At 38.2% G+C, this 20,273-nt stretch overlaps 1 protein-coding gene across 3 annotated transcripts in view; it reads left to right on the forward strand.

The window, feature by feature from the left end:
* The window catches only part of DNAH1 (dynein axonemal heavy chain 1), a 254,640-nt gene that overhangs the window by 218,386 nt on the left and 15,981 nt on the right, over positions 1–20,273 (forward strand). For 2 of the 3 annotated variants that reach the window (XM_070738680.1, XM_070738682.1), the window contains 13 exons: positions 1,432–1,563; positions 3,760–3,885; positions 4,738–4,857; positions 5,449–5,598; positions 6,880–7,040; positions 7,179–7,404; positions 7,490–7,685; positions 12,750–12,901; positions 13,422–13,618; positions 15,330–15,474; positions 16,124–16,282; positions 18,583–18,714; positions 19,875–20,045. In XM_070738680.1, the coding sequence (XP_070594781.1) occupies positions 1,432–1,563; positions 3,760–3,885; positions 4,738–4,857; positions 5,449–5,598; positions 6,880–7,040; positions 7,179–7,404; positions 7,490–7,685; positions 12,750–12,901; positions 13,422–13,618; positions 15,330–15,474; positions 16,124–16,282; positions 18,583–18,714; positions 19,875–20,045 (2,067 nt within the window). The remainder of the gene's footprint in view (positions 1–1,431; positions 1,564–3,759; positions 3,886–4,737; positions 4,858–5,448; positions 5,599–6,879; positions 7,041–7,178; positions 7,405–7,489; positions 7,686–12,749; positions 12,902–13,421; positions 13,619–15,329; positions 15,475–16,123; positions 16,283–18,582; positions 18,715–19,874; positions 20,046–20,273) is intronic. The other variant, XM_070738681.1, reaches the window with a different exon arrangement.

Here is a 20,273-nt window from a genome sequence, read left to right on the forward strand (position 1 = left end):
CATCCTTCAGTTCCATTAAGGAAACCCAACCTTGATTTTTACAGCTAAATTCAACTATGATTAGTCTCACAAGCTGAGTTGATTTTTTTTTAAAAAAAAAATACTTTATTAGGTTATATATAAAAACAGGAAAACATGGAAAAGGGGGATGGGAATACAAAAAAGAGAAGGGGGAGGGGGTAAACAGTATTTTTATACAGCAGCTTATATATATTATTGTATATACATTCCAAATATTTGTCTATATGTAAACATTTTGTATTCAATATTCTTATTTGGATAATCTTATAGCTGTAGTATTTAATAGTCTAAAAATAACGTGGAAAGAAAAGGTAATTGTAGGTAGGATAGAAAAGGAAAGAGGGAAGAAAGAAGAGAAGAAGAGAGAGAGAAGAAAGAGAAAAAGAGAGGAGGGCTAGTACCTGCAAACTAGCAGGCATTTGGATTGTGACGACTTAGTTTGATTATGTTTGATTATGTTTGTTATTTTTGTTAGTGAAAAGTAATTGTAGGTTGTGGTATTAGTAAGTTACTAATATTTATCAAGTGGATTGAACTCAGACAAAGATTGTATTGATTTTAGTCCAAATTTCTATTGTGTACATCTTTATTTTGATTTATATTAAGGGATTTTAATTAGTTTTTGTTTTATTGTCTTTAAAGTTAGATAACCATCTGAACCATTTCTCCCAGGCCTTGTAGAACTCTGAATCATTTTTATTTTGAATTTCCATTGTTATTTTTGATAGTTCGGCACATTCCATAATTTTACTAATGATGGTTAAATTTGTCGGAATGTCTTCTTTTTTCCAATGCTATGTTAATCTGGTGACCTCAATAGACTATGTATGCATGTATACGTATGTATGTGTGTATGTATGTACATATGTATGTATGTATGTAAATTTTAATAAACAAATGGAAAAAGATCTGAACCACTGGGGATTATGATAGTTGGCATGCTGGCAAGATGATTACAAAGCATCACAATCCTGAATTATGATTTGGTTGAGATGGCTTAGGATCCAGCCAGCATCTGCATAAGGCAGGGCAGCTTAATGGCCCCATGCAGAAGGGCCCAATAGTGAAGGACACTAGGATTTTCTATCATGTTTTCTATCCCTTTTTACTGTTTTAAATAAAGCAATTGTCTTCCTACAAATTCTCTTTTCTTGAAACTGTTACATTGGAAAAAATTAATAAAATGATCTCTTTCCACCAAAATATATTTTGGCCAGGAAAGGCTGTCTACTCCCAATTTACAGTTATTTGATTAGTTTAATCATGTGTGAGATTCAAGCCTAATGTTTCATGTTAAATGTTTTTTTTAAAGTTTATGTATTGCCTTCTTAGATTTCCTATTACAATTTTCTGCTAGGAGAAGTTCTGAGGAAGAAACAAAGTAACACGTTGTATATCTGTTGTGTTTAGCTAATTAACGGTCTGGCTGATGAAAGAATACGTTGGCAGGAAACAGTCCAGAAACTAGATTATATGATCAACAACATTGTAGGCGATATTCTAGTTTCCTCTGGCTTCATTGCATATCTAGGACCATTTACAGTGAGTAAGAAAAATATCATCTTTTCCAAAATATATGAGCTTGATATGGAATAAAGGCTGCTCCTACAGCTGTATTCCAGGACAATATATCCAAACATTTCAAGAGAATGATACTGTAGACTGGTGATGGCTAACCTTTTCTTAGAGCGTGTGTGCATGAATCCATGTGTGCACACCTGAATCCCCAAAATGCAATGCACACACAGCACCAGCGAATGCGCCCCATCCATGTGCGTGCATCCCCATCACCCTGTCACCCTGCACAGGGACTCTGTGCATGTATGCAACCCCACACACTGTTCCCCCTTGCATGCCCGTGTGGGCCCCTACATGCACCCCACACATCTGCGTATGGAGCCTCACATGTGCTTCCATGCATGCATACACGTCCCCTACCTGTGCCCCACACCCCCACCTGTGCGGCAGAGACCTCAAGACCAGCTGGCCAGGGGGAGGTGCACAGAGCTGGGGTGATGGCTTAGGTGCCTACAGAGGGGGTGCGGTGTGCCACCTCTGGCATATGCCCATGTCTCGTCAACACTCCGCGGCTTGCACTGGCTGCCGATCAGTTTTCGTTCCCAATTCAAAGTGTTGATTATGACCTATAAAGCCCTACATGGCATCAGACCAGAATATCTTCGGGGCTGCCTTCTGCCACACGAATCCCAGTGACCGATTAGGTCCCACAGAGTTGGCCTTCTCCGGGTCCCGTCGACTAAACAATGTCGTCTGGCGGGACCCAGGGAAAGAGCCTTCTCTATGGCAGCACCGGCCCTCTGGAATCAACTCCCCCCGGATATTAGGACTGCCCACCCTCCTTGCCTTTCGAAAGCTCCTGAAAACCCGCTTATGTTGTCAGTTATCTGGGAAACTGATATGCCTCTTAGCTACTATGGTTTTTTATGTATGGTCTGTTAGGTTGTGTGATTGTTTTTTATAATAAGGGTTTTAAATTGTTCTTTTAACATTAGATTTGTACATTGTGTATTGTTGTTGTGAGCTGCTCCGAGTTCTCAGAGAGGGGCGGCATATAAATCTAATAAATTATTATTATTATTATTATTATTATTATTATTATTATTATTATTATTATTATTAGTGCCATAGGTTCACCTCACCTGCTGTAGATACTTGGGCACAAATGACTCTTTTCAAGCCTTTCCAACCAAAATGGCCTCCTACTGTTCTACTGGCTACATTTATTTGTCTGTCTGTTTGGTTTGTTTTGTTTGTTTAATCAAGCGTCTATAAGGTAACAGATATAAGAATAAACACCATTATGAGTACAGGAAATGAGTACAAATAAATGAGGGACAGTAGGACAGGGACGGTAGGCACATTGGTGCATTTATGCACGGCCCTTACAAAGCCTCACTGCTTTCGGCTCCCAATTCATACTCTGGGAGGTCAGCTGAGATGATGGGGATCTCCTTCCTAATAAAAACAAAGGGAGCTAAACAGTGAAGTTGGGTCTGGGTTTACCCTGCAGCAATGAAGAAAGTCTCTTTCAGAATGTAGGAATTTAAGCTGCTTGCAGCAACCTCTCCATGGTCTATAGCCCCATGGTGAGATAGGCAGCAAATAAATTTAACAAACAAACAAACAAATAACCAGCTCCACTAAAAGCAAAATATTTCCTCCTTCAATTGCACCATTTTTAGAATTACAATTTCAGAAATATATAAAGCTGTTCTCGCTACCCAAGGATCTTTTATAGATTGATAACCTCCTTTCATTGAAAAAGGGAAATCCATAATTTGCACTTGTCCACGTCAGGGTCAGGCCTATATTGTTGTTAGACCCAGGCTTGCTGTTAACTTTATCTGAATTAGAATTAACTATGGTTGGCAATACTAAGAGGAAGTGCACACACAGTTCAAACTGTGTTTTGAAATCATGCTTTGGAAATTGATGAGCTCTAAGTACAGAGTTGAGCTTATGTTTACAATAAAATCTGAATGCAAAAGGCAGTAAGAGAAACCATAAGCTATAGCATTTGAACGGAACCTTCATATGAAACTTCCTAAAATAGTTATTATTCCCTATTCCCTATGCTGTATTTTCTAAAACAAGTATGCCTATTAACATCAACCCTCAATTTCAACATCAAGAGTTAGCTACAAGTAGCTGAAAAAAAGTAATTTAATTAACCATACTGGTAATTTCATATTAATGGTTCAATATTTTCCTTTGTAGGGTCAATATCGCACATCCCTTTGGGAGGAATGGCTAAGCCGGCTGGAGTTATATAGCGTTCCACACACCAAAGAACCAAATCTGATATCCACACTCGGAGACCCAGTGAAAATCCGATCATGGCAGGTAATCTTCATATGCATACCAGCTAGTTTTGACATATATCAAAGCTTTGAATTGCTATGCATTTTTAAGGCATGTGAATCCTACAGAGTGACATACAAAAGGAACAATTCAGGGAGATTTTAAGATGTTTGGGGAATTTTATACATTCAACTTGATCAAAAATATTGAAGAAATAACACGAAGAAGCAATATTTATGTTGGTGCCTCCCAGTTATCTGGGGTTGTGATTTCCATACCTTTTAGAATTGATGTCTCATTGAGAGGCTCTATACTGTTATTTCAATACACCAGCTAATCATCAATACATTGGGATAACATCAGGTGGATCCTTCTGTTCAGAAAATCTCCAATATGGTTTGCTTGGACTTGCTCAAGAATAAATCAAAATAGAGAAATAAATTATATGTTGGCCATCTTAAACCTAAATTATTCATTTTATTCAAAACGGCTATAAGATGAGTTAAGATTGCAGTCTTCTGTAATTTGGACCATTGCAATATTTCTGGAAAATATGGATGCCTTTTCCTTTTATATACTGTATTCTAGAAGCACTGCTGGCTCCTGTCATTCATGTGGACCAGCCAGAGAGTATCGTAACTGAACCTTAACTGAACATATTCAGTTGTTCAATTTGAAACAACCTGTCCAACTCTATAAATAAAAGCTGTGCAGGGATGTCTTTAGTTATTCTGTTGTCAATAAAAACTTTACAGTGAGGATACTGTTACAGTGTGGTGTAAAATTCTATTCATATTTCTCTGCCATTAGCATTTAATTTACATAATTGTGTACTTTACAAGATTTAGCTTATTTTGAGGCATAGCAAACGTGTTTTATGTTCTTCATATGCAGATTGCAGGCTTACCTAATGATACTTTATCTGTGGAAAATGGTATGATTACACAGTTTTCTCAACGCTGGACTCTGTTTATAGATCCACAGGGACAAGCCAACAAATGGATAAAAAACTTGGTAAACCTTCCCTGTTGATATTATTAAAAACATTCATTTGTACCAAAGGAGTTTTTTCTAGCTGACATTAAAAGCTTCTTCCTATAAGCACTTGTTATTTCTTCCTCTTAAAATGTTTAACTTACAAATGACAAATTCTAACACTAGGAAATTAATTTCTGCTACAATTGAACTACTGATTATTTATAGTATATTTTTATAGTTTTCTTTTTGAATTCCCTAGGCATAAAAACATGTGTTAGAATTGCTAAGGTACAAAATCAATTTCACCCATGTTCAAAGATCATGGTGATGAGAAGCTTTTATATTCAGAGTGACTATAATTACTTTATTTGCTATAATTTATTGATTAGTTTATACTTCACTTAAATCAATCTTCAGAACTTGGTAATAGTATGGTTGCTTATTTCATTCACTATACTTTTGTTATGTTCCTTGCAATATCAAAATTTACATCAATACCTTGATCCTTTCTTTCCACTTGCAAACTGATTTTAATCCATGTGTTGTCTTTATTCCTTTCCACTTGAATATAAATCAGTCACCTGATTCCACCTCCGCTGGTTTTCTTTGTACTCTGCTATTTTGCAGGAAAAAGATAGTGGGCTAGATACGTGCAAACTCAGTGACCGGGATTTCCTACGCAGCTTGGAGAATGCTATCCGTTTTGGGAAGCCATTTCTCTTGGAGAATGTAGGGGAAGAACTAGATCCAGCTCTTGAACCTGTGTTGTTGAAACAGGTGATGCTCCCCACCCCCCCTTTGTGTGTTTTATAAGGTTATCAAGAATTGGCAGTTCCTCAGCAGCCACCATTGGATACGCAGGTGCTGAAATTAGTCTAAAACTACATATCAGTTGACCCTCACATTTTAAAGGCTAGTTTGCTAGAAAGTGTGTGTATGTGTGTGTATGTGTGTGCCAATCAAGACTAGAGTGTTGCACATTGCAGCAAGTTTTGTGCAGTAGGGAATTCCTTATTTTTTTCACTATCTGATGTTATCCTTCATAGCAATCCTCCACCACTTGCCATTCCCCATCCATTATAAAATAGAGGAAAGGAATATGTCAGCTAGTTTATGTTAATATTGTTATTGCAGTGAGACAATGTAATGGAGTAAAATATGAGGTACATGCTGAAATACACAAATCAGCAGTAATCTGCCTCTTATCAGAATAGCTGGGAACCAGAATCTCCACCCCATCCACATAGATTGATTCATCCCAAATGATACTTTCCGTACAGTCTCCTCTGAATGAGATGGACAGAACTCACTGTGAAAATAAAGATTTTTAATATCCTAATTTTTATTATTAAAAATGAAAGATAAAAATAAAGCATGGAAAATATAGAAAATAAAATTAAGAAAAATATAAAAGAATAAGTGCAGGTTAAACTTCTTTTTACAGCAGTTACAAACACATGTATTATCATTCCTCCCCCATTTCATAGCTTAGGACCAGACTACCTACAGGACCGTCTTCTGCCTCATGCAACCCAGCGGCCAATTAGGTTCCACAAGGTTGGCCTTCTCCAGGTCACGTTGGCCAAACAATGTAGTCTGGCAGGGCCTAGGGGAAGAGCCTTCTCTGTGCCAGCCTGGCCCTCTGGAACGAACTTCCTCCGGAGATACATACCACCCCCTCCCTCCTGGTCTTTCATAAAGCTTTGAAGACCTACCTCTGCCAGCAGGCATGTGGGCCATGAGAGACAAGATTGTCCCTGGCTGACATGAATGATTAAATTGAATGAATGTGAATGACTGTATAAGGGGTTTTTATTTTTTTTTTAAACTAATCTTGCATATGTTTTTAAATAATTAGATTTCTCATATACTGTATATTGTTGTATTTACAATGTTGTACACTTCCCTGAGTCGCTTCAAGAAGAGTGGCATAGAAAGCTAATAAATAAATAAATAAGGGAGGGAGGGAGGGAGGAAGGAAATTAAATATTATTGCTCCTGCATCACTTCTCTTTTTCATGTTTTCTGAAATGTTTTCATGTTTCCATATTTATATAGACTTATAAACAGCAGGGTAGCATAGTGTTGAAGCTGGGAGACACAGTGATTCCATATCATGAAGATTTCAACTTGTACATCACTACCAACCTTCCTAATCCCCATTATACTCCAGAGTTATCAACAAAACTTACCCTGATTAACTTCACCCTATCTCCCAGGTAATGTCAAATTAATCTCTCCTGTATTAAATATTGAATCAAACTGTTGTGGTCATTGATGGATAACTAAAATGTGGTTTTAAAAAATCATTTTATCCTTTGCCTGCTCTGCTTATTTCCTTACTTGCTTAATTACAGTGGCTTAGAGGACCAGCTGCTAGGTCAGGTGGTAGCTGAAGAACGGCCGGACTTAGAAGAAGCTAAGAATCAGCTGATTATCAGCAATGCCAAGATGCAACAGGAACTGAAGGAAATTGAAGACCAAATTCTGTACCGTCTGAGCTCTTCTGAGGGGAATCCTGTAGATGACCTGGAGCTCATCAAAGTATTGGAAGCATCCAAATTAAAAGCAGGAGAAATTCAGGTGCTTATTTAGGCTCCCGTCTCAATCACTTGTTTCTTTTGACAAGATAAATTTACAGTTTCTTTTGTCTCTCAATCTTCTACAGGCTAAAGTAAAAGCAGCTGAGCAGACAGAGAAAGATATTGATATCACTCGGCTGGAGTATGTCCCGGTGGCTGTTCGCACCCAGATCCTTTTCTTTTGTGTCTCAGACCTGTCCAATGTTGATCCCATGTACCAATATTCATTGGAGTGGTTCCTCAATATATTTCTAACAGGAATTTCAAACTCAGAGAGAGCAGGTATTTTAAATGACTTTATAATATATAAATTATATAATATCTATCCTTTCCCATCCAGAACATCTTTCTACCTCACTGAAGATCAGTAAAGGGAAACACATTTTATCTATACATGACAGTGTAGGTCTTTGCATGGTCTGAATGACAATTTATGGACTGAATATTCATATACAGGGCATTCAGAAAGTATTCAGACCCCCTGCACATTTGTCAATCTTGTTACACTACAGTCTGACTCTACAATTGTTGAAATTGATTTTTTCCCCCATTAACCGATACTCAGTACTAGGGGTGAGTTCTAACTTACCTCGTTGCCAGTTCGCTTCCTCCCATGCCAACTGACCATGCCGTGTGGATATGTGTGGGCATGCGCAGTGGCCAAAAAAAAATATTTAAGCCAAAAACAAGATGCGACGGATGCGCAGTGCTGGAAACTCTGCTTCTGAGCCTATGCAGAAGGAAAAAAATTTAAATCCCAAAACAAAAGTTCCAAATTTTTCTTTAAATATAGATGGTGGTGCCTATGGACCAGAAACGACCGAATCAGTTCCATGACGTCATTGTGACATCACCAATGAGTTGCTACTGGTTCCGGTGAACCGAACTAGGAGGAACGCACCTCTGCTCAGTACTCCACAATGGCAAAATGAAAACAGAATTTTAGAAATGTCTAAATTTATTAAAAAGAAAAAAACTGAAATATTACATTAGCATAAGTATTTAAACTCTTTGCAACAAACCTGTGAAATTTAGCTCTGGTGCCTCCCTTTTGATCATCATTGACATGTTTTACAACTTGTTTAGAGTCTACTTGTGGTAAATTAAATTGATTGGATATGATTTGGAAAGACATACACTTCTCTATAATAGGCCTCACAGCTGATAATGGATAGTGTAGCACAGCAAAAGCCAATTCAAAGCAACTGTCTGCAAAGCTCAGAGAGAGGATTATTGCAATGCACAGATGTGGAGAAGGCTACCATAAGGTTCCCAAGAGCATAGTGGTCTCCATAATTCTCAAATGAAAGAAGTTTGGCATAACCAGGACCCTTCCAAGAGCTGGTTGCCCAGTCAAACTGATCAATCAGGGAAGGTCTTAGTAAGAAGGTGACCAACAACCCAAAGTTACTCTGACTAAGCTCCAGATATTCTGTGTAGAGATGAGACAGAGTTCCAGAAGGAAAACCATCACTGCAACTCTCCATTTATGTGGGATTTATGGCAGAGTTGCTAGACAAAATCTTCTCCTCAGTACAAAACACACAAAAGGCCACTTGGAGTTTGCAAAAAAAAAACAAAAAAAAACCCTTGAAGGGTTCGCAAACTGTGAGGAACAAGATTCTCTGATCTAATGAAACCAAGCCATTTGGCCTCAATTCTAAATGTTATCTCTGGAGGAAACCAGACACCACTCATCACTTGCCCAATACCATCCTAACAGTGAAGTGGTGACAACATCCTGCTGTGGGCCTGTTTTTCAGCAGCAAAGACTAGGAGACTAGTCAGGGTTGAGGGAAAGCTGAATGGAGCAAAGTCCAGGGATATCCTCAATGAAAACCTGCTCCACAGAGCTAAGGTCTTCAGACTGGGCTGAAGGTTCACTTTCCAACATGGCAACGAAGCACATAAGCGTATGTCCTACAGTGACCCAGTCAGAGTCCTGACTTGAACCCTATTGTACATCTCTAATGGGACCTGTCCACTGATGGTTGCCATTCAGCCTGCCTGAGCTTGCAAGGAAGAATGGCACAAAATCCCCCAATCTAGATGTGCAAAGCTTGTTGGGTCAGACACAAAAAGACTAGAATCTGTAATTGTTGCCACAGATGCTTCAACAAAGTTCTGAGTGAAGGGTCTGAATATTATGCCAATGTGATAGCTGTATGATGTAACATTTCTAAAATTCTGTTTTTATTTTGTCATTACAAGGTACTGAGTATGCTAATTAATTTCAACCACTCTTCAATCAGACTGCAGCATAATAAATTGAAAAAGTGAATGGGTTCTGAATATTTTCTGAATGCGCTGTATATCTCTTCGCTCTTTTATCTTCATTAAAATATTACAAATATTAAGGTATCAGAAGCAATGAGGGTGGCAACATTTACCCTGCAAAATGTACTAGATTGACATGGGTGTTCATAGTTTATGTTCACATGCTATTTTTTCCCCTCACTATTCTAAAAGTTACCGCTATGATTACTGGGTTCTTTTAAAAAGTTTGGCATCTTCAGCAGTATGAGTTTTTCTCACAAAGAGTTTTTAAATGACATAGAATGACCCACCTTTGTCGTCAGGCATGGGGGAACTGAGATATCTCCCCCGGGCCTATACAATTTATGTATGGTATGTTTGTTTGTATGTATGTCTGCTTAATAATGGGCTTTTTAAAATATTTTAAATTGTAAATTATTAGATTTGTCATGAACTGTTTCTATTGTGTTGTGAGCCGCCCCGAGTCTACGGATAGGGGCGGCATACAAATCTAATAAATGAATGAATGAATGAATGAATGAATGAATGAATGAATGAATAAATAAATAATAGAAACATAGAAGATTGACGGCAGAAAAAGACCTCATGGTCCATCTTGTCTGCCCTTATACTTTTCCTGTATTTTATCTTAGGATGGATATATGTTTATCCCAGGCATATTTAAATTCAGTTACTGTGGATTTACCGACCACGTCTGCTGGAAGCTTGTTCCAAGCATCTGCTCCTCTTTTATAGAAACATAGAAACATAGAAGATTGATGGCAGAAAAAGACCTCACGGTCCATCTAGCCTGTCCTTATACTATTTCTTGTATTTTATCTTAGGATAGATATATGTTTATCCCAGGCATGTTTAAATTCAGTTACTGTGGATTTACCGACCACGTCTGCTGGAAGTAAAATAATATTTTCTCATGTTGCTTCTGATCTTTCCCCCAACTAACCTCAGATTGTGTCCCCTTGTTCTTGTGTTCACTTGCTGTTCTGTTCGGGTCGTATGTGACCCGAAGCCAAGTTTGAGTCCCTGTAAAAAATTTTCCCTGCATATCTGAAACTTGAAATTTCATGCTGGTTCATCATTTCAGGGGTTCTCTCTATGAGAATTTTTTTGGGGGGGTGGGGGGCTTAGTTTTTGCTGGGCAAAAAAAGTTACAAATCTTATGTTCCCGGGTCACCCTGACCCGGACCGAAAACTCTTCATTTGCAGTGCTTATGTTTGGTCTTTTTGAAAGCTTTTTTCACTTGGAAAGTAGTCTGAACATTTCTGCACACAATGATATGAAAATTGAAATGAAAAAAGTAAATCTTATTGGTTTATTTTGCGGATATAATGCACGCCCCCCCCCGTTTTTGTGAAATTTTTTTCAATTTATGGATAGTTTTGCTTGCAAAATGCATTCTATTTTACTAAAGTTGGTGTGAGATTGGTAGCTTGAACATTTCTGAATATAAGAAAAATATAAAGGAACTGAAAAAAATGATTCTTATTGGTTTTTTAACATCAGAAATAAGGCCTCCCCCCCCCCCTTGGCTGCTTGCAACCATTTTCACTTTTTATTTTTTTATGCTCCAAATCCGAAATATTCTTTAAAATCTTAGGCATTCATTTACTCAATTTAACAATGCTGATCATCAAAAAATATTTTTGGGGTGGTGGCTAATTGTTTTCTGGGCAAAAAAAAATCATAACTTTGAATCTGTTTCTGTTCGTATGTGACCGGACCAAAAATAATTTTTTTAGGTACTTGAATTTGATCTTTTTGAAAACTTTTTCAACTGGAAAACTAGTTTGAACATTTATGAACATAATGATATGAAAATTGAACTGGAAAAATTGAGACTTATATTTTTATTTTGATCAAAAAGCCCCTCCCCCCATCCTTTTTTAATTTCGTGTCAATTTCTATTTTTTAAGGCTACAAATCCCTAAGGAATTTTCCCCCAAAAGGTTTGATATACTAAATTGAACATTTCTGAATATAAGAAAAATATAAATGAACTGAAAAAAATGGTTCTTATTGGTTTATTTTTGCCACAAAAGGGCCACCCCCCCTCGGCCTTGCTGTGTGCCATTATTGTCACTGTTTATACATATTTGTCTAGAAATATTTGGAATATCCTTTTGAAAATCAACCACATTGTAGCCAGAGAACTAATTTTATGAAACAAATCCATTTTACTAAAAAAAAGTATGTAAGTTTGAAATTAACAGCATAATGTTTATATAAATTGAAATAATTGAGGCATACTTTATGTGCAAAATAAACCAATATGCATCAATTTTTCCAGTTCAATTTTCATATCATTATGTTCAGAAATGTTCAAGCTACCAATCCCACACCAACTTTAGTAAAATAGAATGTATTTTGCTAGCAAAACTATCCATAAAGTGAAGACTATTTAAAAAAAACGGGGGGGGAGTGCATTTCATCAACAAAATAAACCAATATGCATCAATTTTTCCAGTTCAATTTTCATATCATTATGTTCAGAAATGTTCAAGCTACCAATCCCATAGCAACTTTAGTAAAATAGAATGCATTTTGCAAGCAAAACTATCCATAAATTGAAAAAAATTTCACAAAAACAGGGGGGGCGTGCATTATATCCGCAAAATAAACCAATAAGATTTACTTTTTTCATTTCAATTTTCATATCATTGTGTGCAGAAATGTTCAGACTACTTTCCAAGTGAAAAAAGCTTTCAAAAAGACCAAACATAAGCACTGCAAATGAAGAGTTTTCGGTCCGGGTCAGGGTGACCCGGGAACATAAGATTTGTTACTTTTCTTAAACAGAACAGCAGGGTTAAAAACACTTCTCTCCTGAAACCTTATTTAACCCTTTAACATATTTAAATGTTTCGATCATGTCTCCCCTTTCCCTTCTGTCCTCCAGACTATACAGATTGAGTTCATTAAGTCTTTCCTGATAATTACCTTAAGGATGAGACAAAATTTCAAAGAACATTGTTGCTTGCATTGACCTTTTTTCAGATAATAATCTTTCGTAAGACTTTTCGTTAAGTCTGCATCATTTTCTGCATTCTTTTGTGAATTACTGCTTTCAGATACACTGAAGAAGCGGATTGCAAATATCAATAAATACCTCACCTTCAGCCTCTACAGCAATGTTTGTCGCAGTCTTTTTGAGAAACACAAGCTCATGTTTGCCTTCCTGGTGTGCATCCGGATCATGATGAATGAAGGCAAAATAGACATGGTAAGAATAATGACACTTTCTATTAAGGGCTTATAGATGGCTGTAAGATGCATCTGAACAAAAGAACAGCAGTCTAAGATGTTTTATATATGCAAAACATCAGATGATATCGATAGTAAATCAGATTATAAACTGGAACCTTCTGGAAGAATATTAGAGAGAAAATAAGGCAGATCTCCTTCACAAATGGCATTCTGAGGTTGAGCTCAGCTACCATGAACTAAGTCTTTAATATAATTGCTGGCTACAATAGAAGGGATGTGTATATGCATTAATAATCAGTCAAGAAGCACCAGTATCTAGTAATCACGCAGAATATAATGTGCTCTATAAAAAGTTTTATAAACCTTTTTAGTTTATAAAACTTTAGATTTATAGCATCGAAAAGAGAACATTTCCATATATTTATACACAGGGGTGAATGCAAAGACCAAAAATGAGTATAATAAATAATTATCTCTCATGACAAACCTTCACAAACAGATAACACGCTATATCTTTTTCTAATTTCAAAACACAGGAGGAATGGCGTTACCTTATTTCCGGTGGCACTATAAAGGTCATGCGAGATAATCCGGCTTCTGCCTGGCTTTATGAAAGAGCATGGAATGATATCCTATCCTTAACCAACTTGCACAATTTCTCCACATTTGCAGATGACTTTGTGGCACACTTATCTGAGTTCCGCACAATTTTTGACAGTGTTGAACCTCACAGGTAATTTTACTTTCAGTGTTCAGATTTGCTACATTTGCCAGTCACACTACTATTTAACAGAAGTTAAAACTAAAGTACCATTTGAGTCAAGTGTGAGTTCTGTTGACTTCAGGGACACAGCTACGGGTTTTTCTGACAATACTATACAGGTGAAATTCAAAAAATTAGAATATCACGCAAAAGTTCATTGATTTCAGTAATGCAACTTAAAAGGTGAAACGTAATATATGAGAGAGACTCATTACATGCAAGACAAGATAGTTAAAGTCGTGATTTGTGATGATTATGGACTACAGCGTGGAAAGATGAGAGAGATGAGATCGAACAATGCAGAAGAGCTGAAGGCCGCTATTGAAGCATCCTGGACTTCCATAACATCTCAGCAGTGCCACAGGCCGATAGCTTCCATGCCACACAGCATTGAGGCAGTGATTGCTGCAAAAGGGGACCAAACCATGTACTGAGTACATATGCGTGCTTATACTTTTCAGAGGTCTGATATTTATTTGTTTGTTTGTTTGTTTGTTTGGATTTGTATGCCGCCCATCTCCGAGGACTCGGGGCGGCTCACAGCATATATAAAAACAGAGCAATAATGTAAATCCAATTAATATTACAATTTAAAAACAATTAAAAGATAAACTTATCAACCAAACATTCAGCAATCATACTTAGGGCATTCAGTGGTCAGGGGGAAGATCTAAAAGTCCCAAGCCTGGTGGCAAAGACGAGTTTTTAAGCTCTTTCAGAAGGCAAGGAGGGTGGGGGCAGTGCAAATCTCTGGGGGGAGTTGATTCCAGAGGGCCAGGGCTCCCACAGAGAAGGCTCTTCCCCTAGGTCTCGCCAGCCGACATTGTTTGGTTGACGGGACCCTAAGGAGGCCAACTCTGTGGGATCTCACCAGTCGCTGGAATTCGTGCGGCAGAAGGCGGTCTCGGAGATAATCTGGTCCTGTGCCATGTAGGGCTTTATAGGTCATAATCAACACTTTGAATTGTGCCCGGAAACTGATCGGTAGCCAATGCAGTCCGTGGAGTGATGGTGAGATGTGGGCATTTTTTGGAAGGCCCAAGTCTGCTCCGCAGCTACATTTTGGACAATATTGTTCTATGTACAATCCTTGTTTTATTGATCACATGTAATATTCTAATTTTCTGAGATGGTGGATTTGTGGTTTTCATGACCTGTACCCCATAATCACCACAATTATGACAAATCACAGCTTGCCTTGCATGTAATGAGTCTCCCTCATAGATTTGTATGTCCCCCTGAGTCCTTTGGGAATGGGCATTCAAATCTAAATAAACAAACAAACAAACAATAAATAAATAAATAAATATTACATTTTGCCTTTTAAATTGCATTACTGAAATACATGAACTTCTGCACGATATTCCAATTTTTTGAGTTTCACCTGTAACTATGTTTTGCCACCATGCCTTCCAGAATAGAATTTTAATTTTCAAATGTAATCTACGATGTAAGATTCTCTGATAGTCCCCTAATCAGATCTGATCCTGCTAAACTTTCTGAGAGCAGCCTTAGTAGGCCAGCACATAGCTGTGTATGCAGTGGTAGCTCTTAATTAAAACCCATTTACGATAGCAATTATGCACAGAAAATTACAGTACTTGAGAAATGTCACCCAGTTGTCAACCCTTCTCGCTAGTCTTAAATCTAGGCCTAATGTAACCCCTTCTGTTTTTTGCAGGGAGCCTCTGCCAGGCATATGGGAGAGCAAACTGGATCCTTTTCAAAAGCTGTTAGTCCTGCGCTGTCTGCGTGGGGACAAAGTCACCAATGCGATGCAGGACTTTGTGGCTGCTAACTTGGGCCAGAGCTTTATTGAACCACAGGTAGCTAACAGTGCTTAATCACATACCCAGATGCTGAGCAGTAGAGGTGACAGAAATTTTGGTTGACAAGACTTTGGCCTCCTGTTCTGGTTCTGTGCTTCTCTTTCCTTGCCCAGCCTTCCTTCTCCCAATACAATGTTTCTCAACCTTGGCCGTTTGAAGATGTGTGGACTTCAACTCCCAGAATTCTTGGAATTCTGGGAGTTGAAGTCCACACATCTTCAAGGCCAAGGTTGAGAAACACTGTCCCAACAGATGAAAGCATAAGAAGCAAGGGTGGGTTCCAACTTACCTTGCTGCCGGTTTGTTTCCTCCTGTGCCGCATGCGTAGTGCAAAAACCTCAAAAAAAAAAATTAAAAACCCACTTGCTGAAAATAACATAGCAACTCATGAGCTGTGCTCAAAACTCAGTTTATGTGCATGCGCCAACTTTTTTAAAAAAAGAAACTTCAAAAAATATTCAAAGAAAATATGGTGGCACCCACACACTGATCCGGTTCAGTGATGTCATTGTGACGTCACCAGCAGGTCACTACCAGTTTGGGCAAATCAGTCCGAATCGGGAAGAACTTCCCCACCCCCCAATAGGAAGTACTGTAGTTCTAGGCAATAACAGTAAACAAATCACTCTTTTTTTTAATATTTCAGACTGCAAACCTTTCGGTGGTCTTTAAGGAATCTACTTCTATCACTCCGTTGATATTCGTCCTCTCTCCAGGCACAGACCCAGCAGCTGATCTTTATAAATTTGCTGAAGAAATGAAGTTTTCCAAGAAACTCTCAGCAATTTCTCTTGGACAGGGACAAGTAAGAGCTCGCGCAGAAGCGCTTACCTTTTCCCGCAAACTTGCCGGTCCAGACCATATTATGTTCATCCTCTGAAATGTCATATAAGCTACAGCAGTGTTTCCCAACCTTGGCAACTTGAAGATATCTGGACTTCAACTCCCAGAATTCCCCAGCCAGCAAATGCTGGCTGGGGAATTCTGGGAGTTGAAGTCCAGATATCTTCAAGTTGCCAAGGTTGGAAAACATTGAGCTATAGGCATGCTCCGAGGCACCAGTGATTCTTCGGCCATCAAAGAGAATCTGAGCCAAGTGACATTTGAAACCATTTATTTCCCCGGCATTCAAGAGTACTATGTACTGACCTTTTATGGGTAGTCCTTGACTTATGGCTGCAATTGAGTCCAATGTTTCTGTTGTTAAGCGAGACAGTTGTTAAGTGAATTTTGTCCCATTACACACCTGCCAAGGGAATCATTGCAGGTGTTAGGTTAGTCACCTGGTTGTTAAGTGAATCTGGCTTCCCTGTTGACTTTGCTTGTCACAAAAGATGATCACAGGACCCCAGGACACTGCAAACGGTCATAAATCCAAGTCAGTTGCCAAGCATTTGAATTTTAATCATGTGACCATGGGGAGGCTGCAATGGGTTGTAAGTGTGAAAAACAGTCATAAGGCACTTTTTTTCAGTGCTTTAATCCTGAACACTCACTAAATGAACTGTCGTAAGTCCAGGACCACCTGTATTTTCGCTGTGGTTCAGGTCAATTTCATACATTCTCCAAAAATAACTTAGGATATTGATCCATAGCTAAGCATTCTCTGATACCACAACTTAATTTAGAATACAGAAGACAGTTTGTTACTAATATTTGAAGCGATTGGGCATTAAAAATCTTTCCTGTCTATTACGAGGGTCACCCAGAAAGTTATGTACCCCATTTGTTATTCTTGAACAATTATTTATTGAACACAATGAAACTTACACACAAGAAAGAATGATGTTTCTTCTACACTCCCTATTTTTCCACATAATCTGTCCCGTTCTATGACCTTCCTCCAGCAAGACACAAGGGCGTGTACGCCCTGTCGGTACCACTCCTTGTTCTGGTCGCAAAGCCATTTCTGCACTGTAATGGCCTCACCCTCTGTGCCCAGCGACTAACAGAACTTCTGTTGACTGCAGATTCTCTATAAATTGTATACAAACGTTTGCAAATGTTTTCAACAGTTTCTTTTTCTGCAATGAGAAATTTAATGATGACATGCTGCTTATAATGTAAATCACTCACAGACGCATTTTGAAACACTGCTGCAGCTACGCAATCTGTCTGAAGAAACGTACAATTTACACATGCACTCCTGACAATTCAAATAATGTATATCTAAAGTTTCACATCCGTAACATTACTGTAGGCTGAGAAAAAAATGTGGTGCATTACTTTCTGGACCCATACTGTCTACTGGTAGATTTCAATTCTATTTAGTGTCTGGACCAAAACTATTTTAGTTTTCTTTAGCCAAATCTTTATGCTTTTTTCCCCTTTCTAGCTACTGCACCTGCACTACATCTTTGAAAGCTAGGAAGCTCCTCTTGTTGAATGCTCTACTCCTAGTCATAGATTTGAGGAAAACACATGCCCCCCAAATTGTACCTGATGATAGAATATTTAATTTGCATAATTATTCCATTTGCCCAACAGCATGTGAAACTGACTGTCAATCAGTGCTGCTTCCTAAGTGGACAGTTTGATTTCACAGAAGTTTGATTTACTTGAAGTTATATTCTGTTTTTTTAAGTGTTCCCTTTATTTTAGTTTTTCCCTCTTTGGTTTTTTTACTGATTTAATTTTATTTTTATTCTTTTTATGTTTATATTAACTAAATCAGTAAAAAAAAAACAAAGGGGGAAAACTACACTGCTCAAAAAAATAAAGGGAACACTTAAAAAAACAGAATATAACTTCAAGTAAATCAAACCTCTGTGAAATCAAATTGTCCACTTAGGAAGCAGCACTGATTGACAGTCAATTTCACATGCTGTTGTGCAAATGGAATAATTATGCAAATGAAATATTCAATGAGAATATTTCATTCATTCAGATCTAGGATGTGTTTATTTGAGTGTTCCCTTTATTTGTTTGAGCAGTATATATTTAAAATGGTAAAGAAAGGTTGGGTGAGTGAGGAAAAGGGGGAAATAAAGAAAAACCAAAAAAAGGAGGTAACTTTACACACCATTGACAACTTGGGACCGTGCGCTTATACTTCCAATGTTGAAGAACAAGTCACAATGTTTCAATCTCTATGTCCTTATATAGGGACCACGAGCAGAAGCCATGATGCGCAGTGCTATGGAGCGTGGGAAGTGGATCTTCTTTCAAAATTGCCACTTGGCTCCTTCTTGGATGCCCTCTTTAGAGAGACTCATCGAAGGCATTAACCCTGATAAGGTGAGATGCATATGGACTTAAACCATCTCTCTTTAATAATTTAGCACTGAAAATAAGTCCCCCCCTTTTAGGAAGATAGTACCACCACCCACCCACACACTTCTAGGCTAGAGGGGGAGGGCCGCAGATATTTGTGCTGTGCTGTACTATCCCAGATACTCTTTTCCCCTAGGCCTTTACAATTTTCTGTATGTCTGTATGTATGTTTGGTTTTACAATAAAGGTTTTTAATTGTTTTAATATTGGATTGTCATATGCTGTTTTACTACTGTTGTTAGCCGCCCCAAGTCTACAGAGAGGGGCGGCATGCAAATCCAATAAAATCAAATCAATCAAACCAGACTTCAATTTGATGGCAATATTTGTAACATATTTTTTGCAGGGATAAGAGAAGTTTCAAAACTTTGACAATTTAAACAGACATTATTACCAAGAAAGAAACAGAAAGAAACAGTGTTCGCCTAGTGTAGAAAAATTGCTTATTGCTGACTTAGGCACAGAAACTCTTGATTTTACATTTCTTGTGCCTAGAATGAAAACTTGTTTTCTTCCAAAGTTTGGACAGTGTTAGTAAACATTCAATTCTTCTTTTATCATTGGTTGCTAACTCAATGTGTATTTTCAGTAAGAAAATAAAATACCGTATAGCCAAATCTATCCCTAGAACAGGGGTGTTGAACTCCAATTTGTTGAAGGCCACATCAGGGTGTTATTTTAACTCGGGGAGGGGGGGCATGTCCAGCTTAACAATACTCATGTCGAGGGTGCCTGTGATGGCCCGAGCACTCTGCCAGCGAAAAACGGGCTCCCGAGCTGCATTTTCACTGGTCCTTTGCTGTTTCCACGCCAGCCCCATGGGCCAGATCTAACTACCCCATAGGCGGGATCTGGCCCCCAGGCCTTCAGTTTGACACCCCTGCCCTAGAAGGATAGGAAAACTATTCCAATCTATTTTTTTATATATTCCCATGCTTTCTAAAATAGGATAAATTCTTTAGGATTAATATCTTATTTTATTCCCCACCAAAGAAAAATGTTTCTCTATGTCTGTTCAACAAGGACTTTTTTGATGAGAGAAAAACTGGATTCCAGTAGAAAAATTATTTCCTAAAAGTTTGGCTTTTGATTACTGATGTCCTGCATCCATTTTTCTGGTTCAGGTACACCGAGATTTCCGACTTTGGCTGACCAGTTTGCCTAGTAATAAGTTTCCAGTGTCCATCCTCCAGAATGGATCCAAAATGACCATTGAGCCCCCTCGAGGAGTTAAAGCTAACCTGCTGAAGTCTTATAGTAGCCTGAGCAATGACTTCTTGAACTCCTGCCTCAAGGTAAAGAATCCTACCCTTCCCTACCCCTAGACTCCCCCCCCCCAAAGAAAACCCCTTAGTGCTCTCTTCCTTCAACAGCTTTGGTTTGCCCAGAACAGGTTCAATCTTTCTTACATTTGTTATTACAAAAGTAATACATAGGATACTGAGGAATTCTTGGTCCTGTTCTCATTCGAGCCATTAAATATTGTTTCCCTATTTCTCCTTTGTCAATAGTTTGTCCTCATG

The sequence above is a fragment of the Erythrolamprus reginae genome, chromosome 2, assembly GCF_031021105.1.
Source record: "Erythrolamprus reginae isolate rEryReg1 chromosome 2, rEryReg1.hap1, whole genome shotgun sequence".
Lineage (NCBI taxonomy): Eukaryota > Metazoa > Chordata > Lepidosauria > Squamata > Dipsadidae > Erythrolamprus > Erythrolamprus reginae.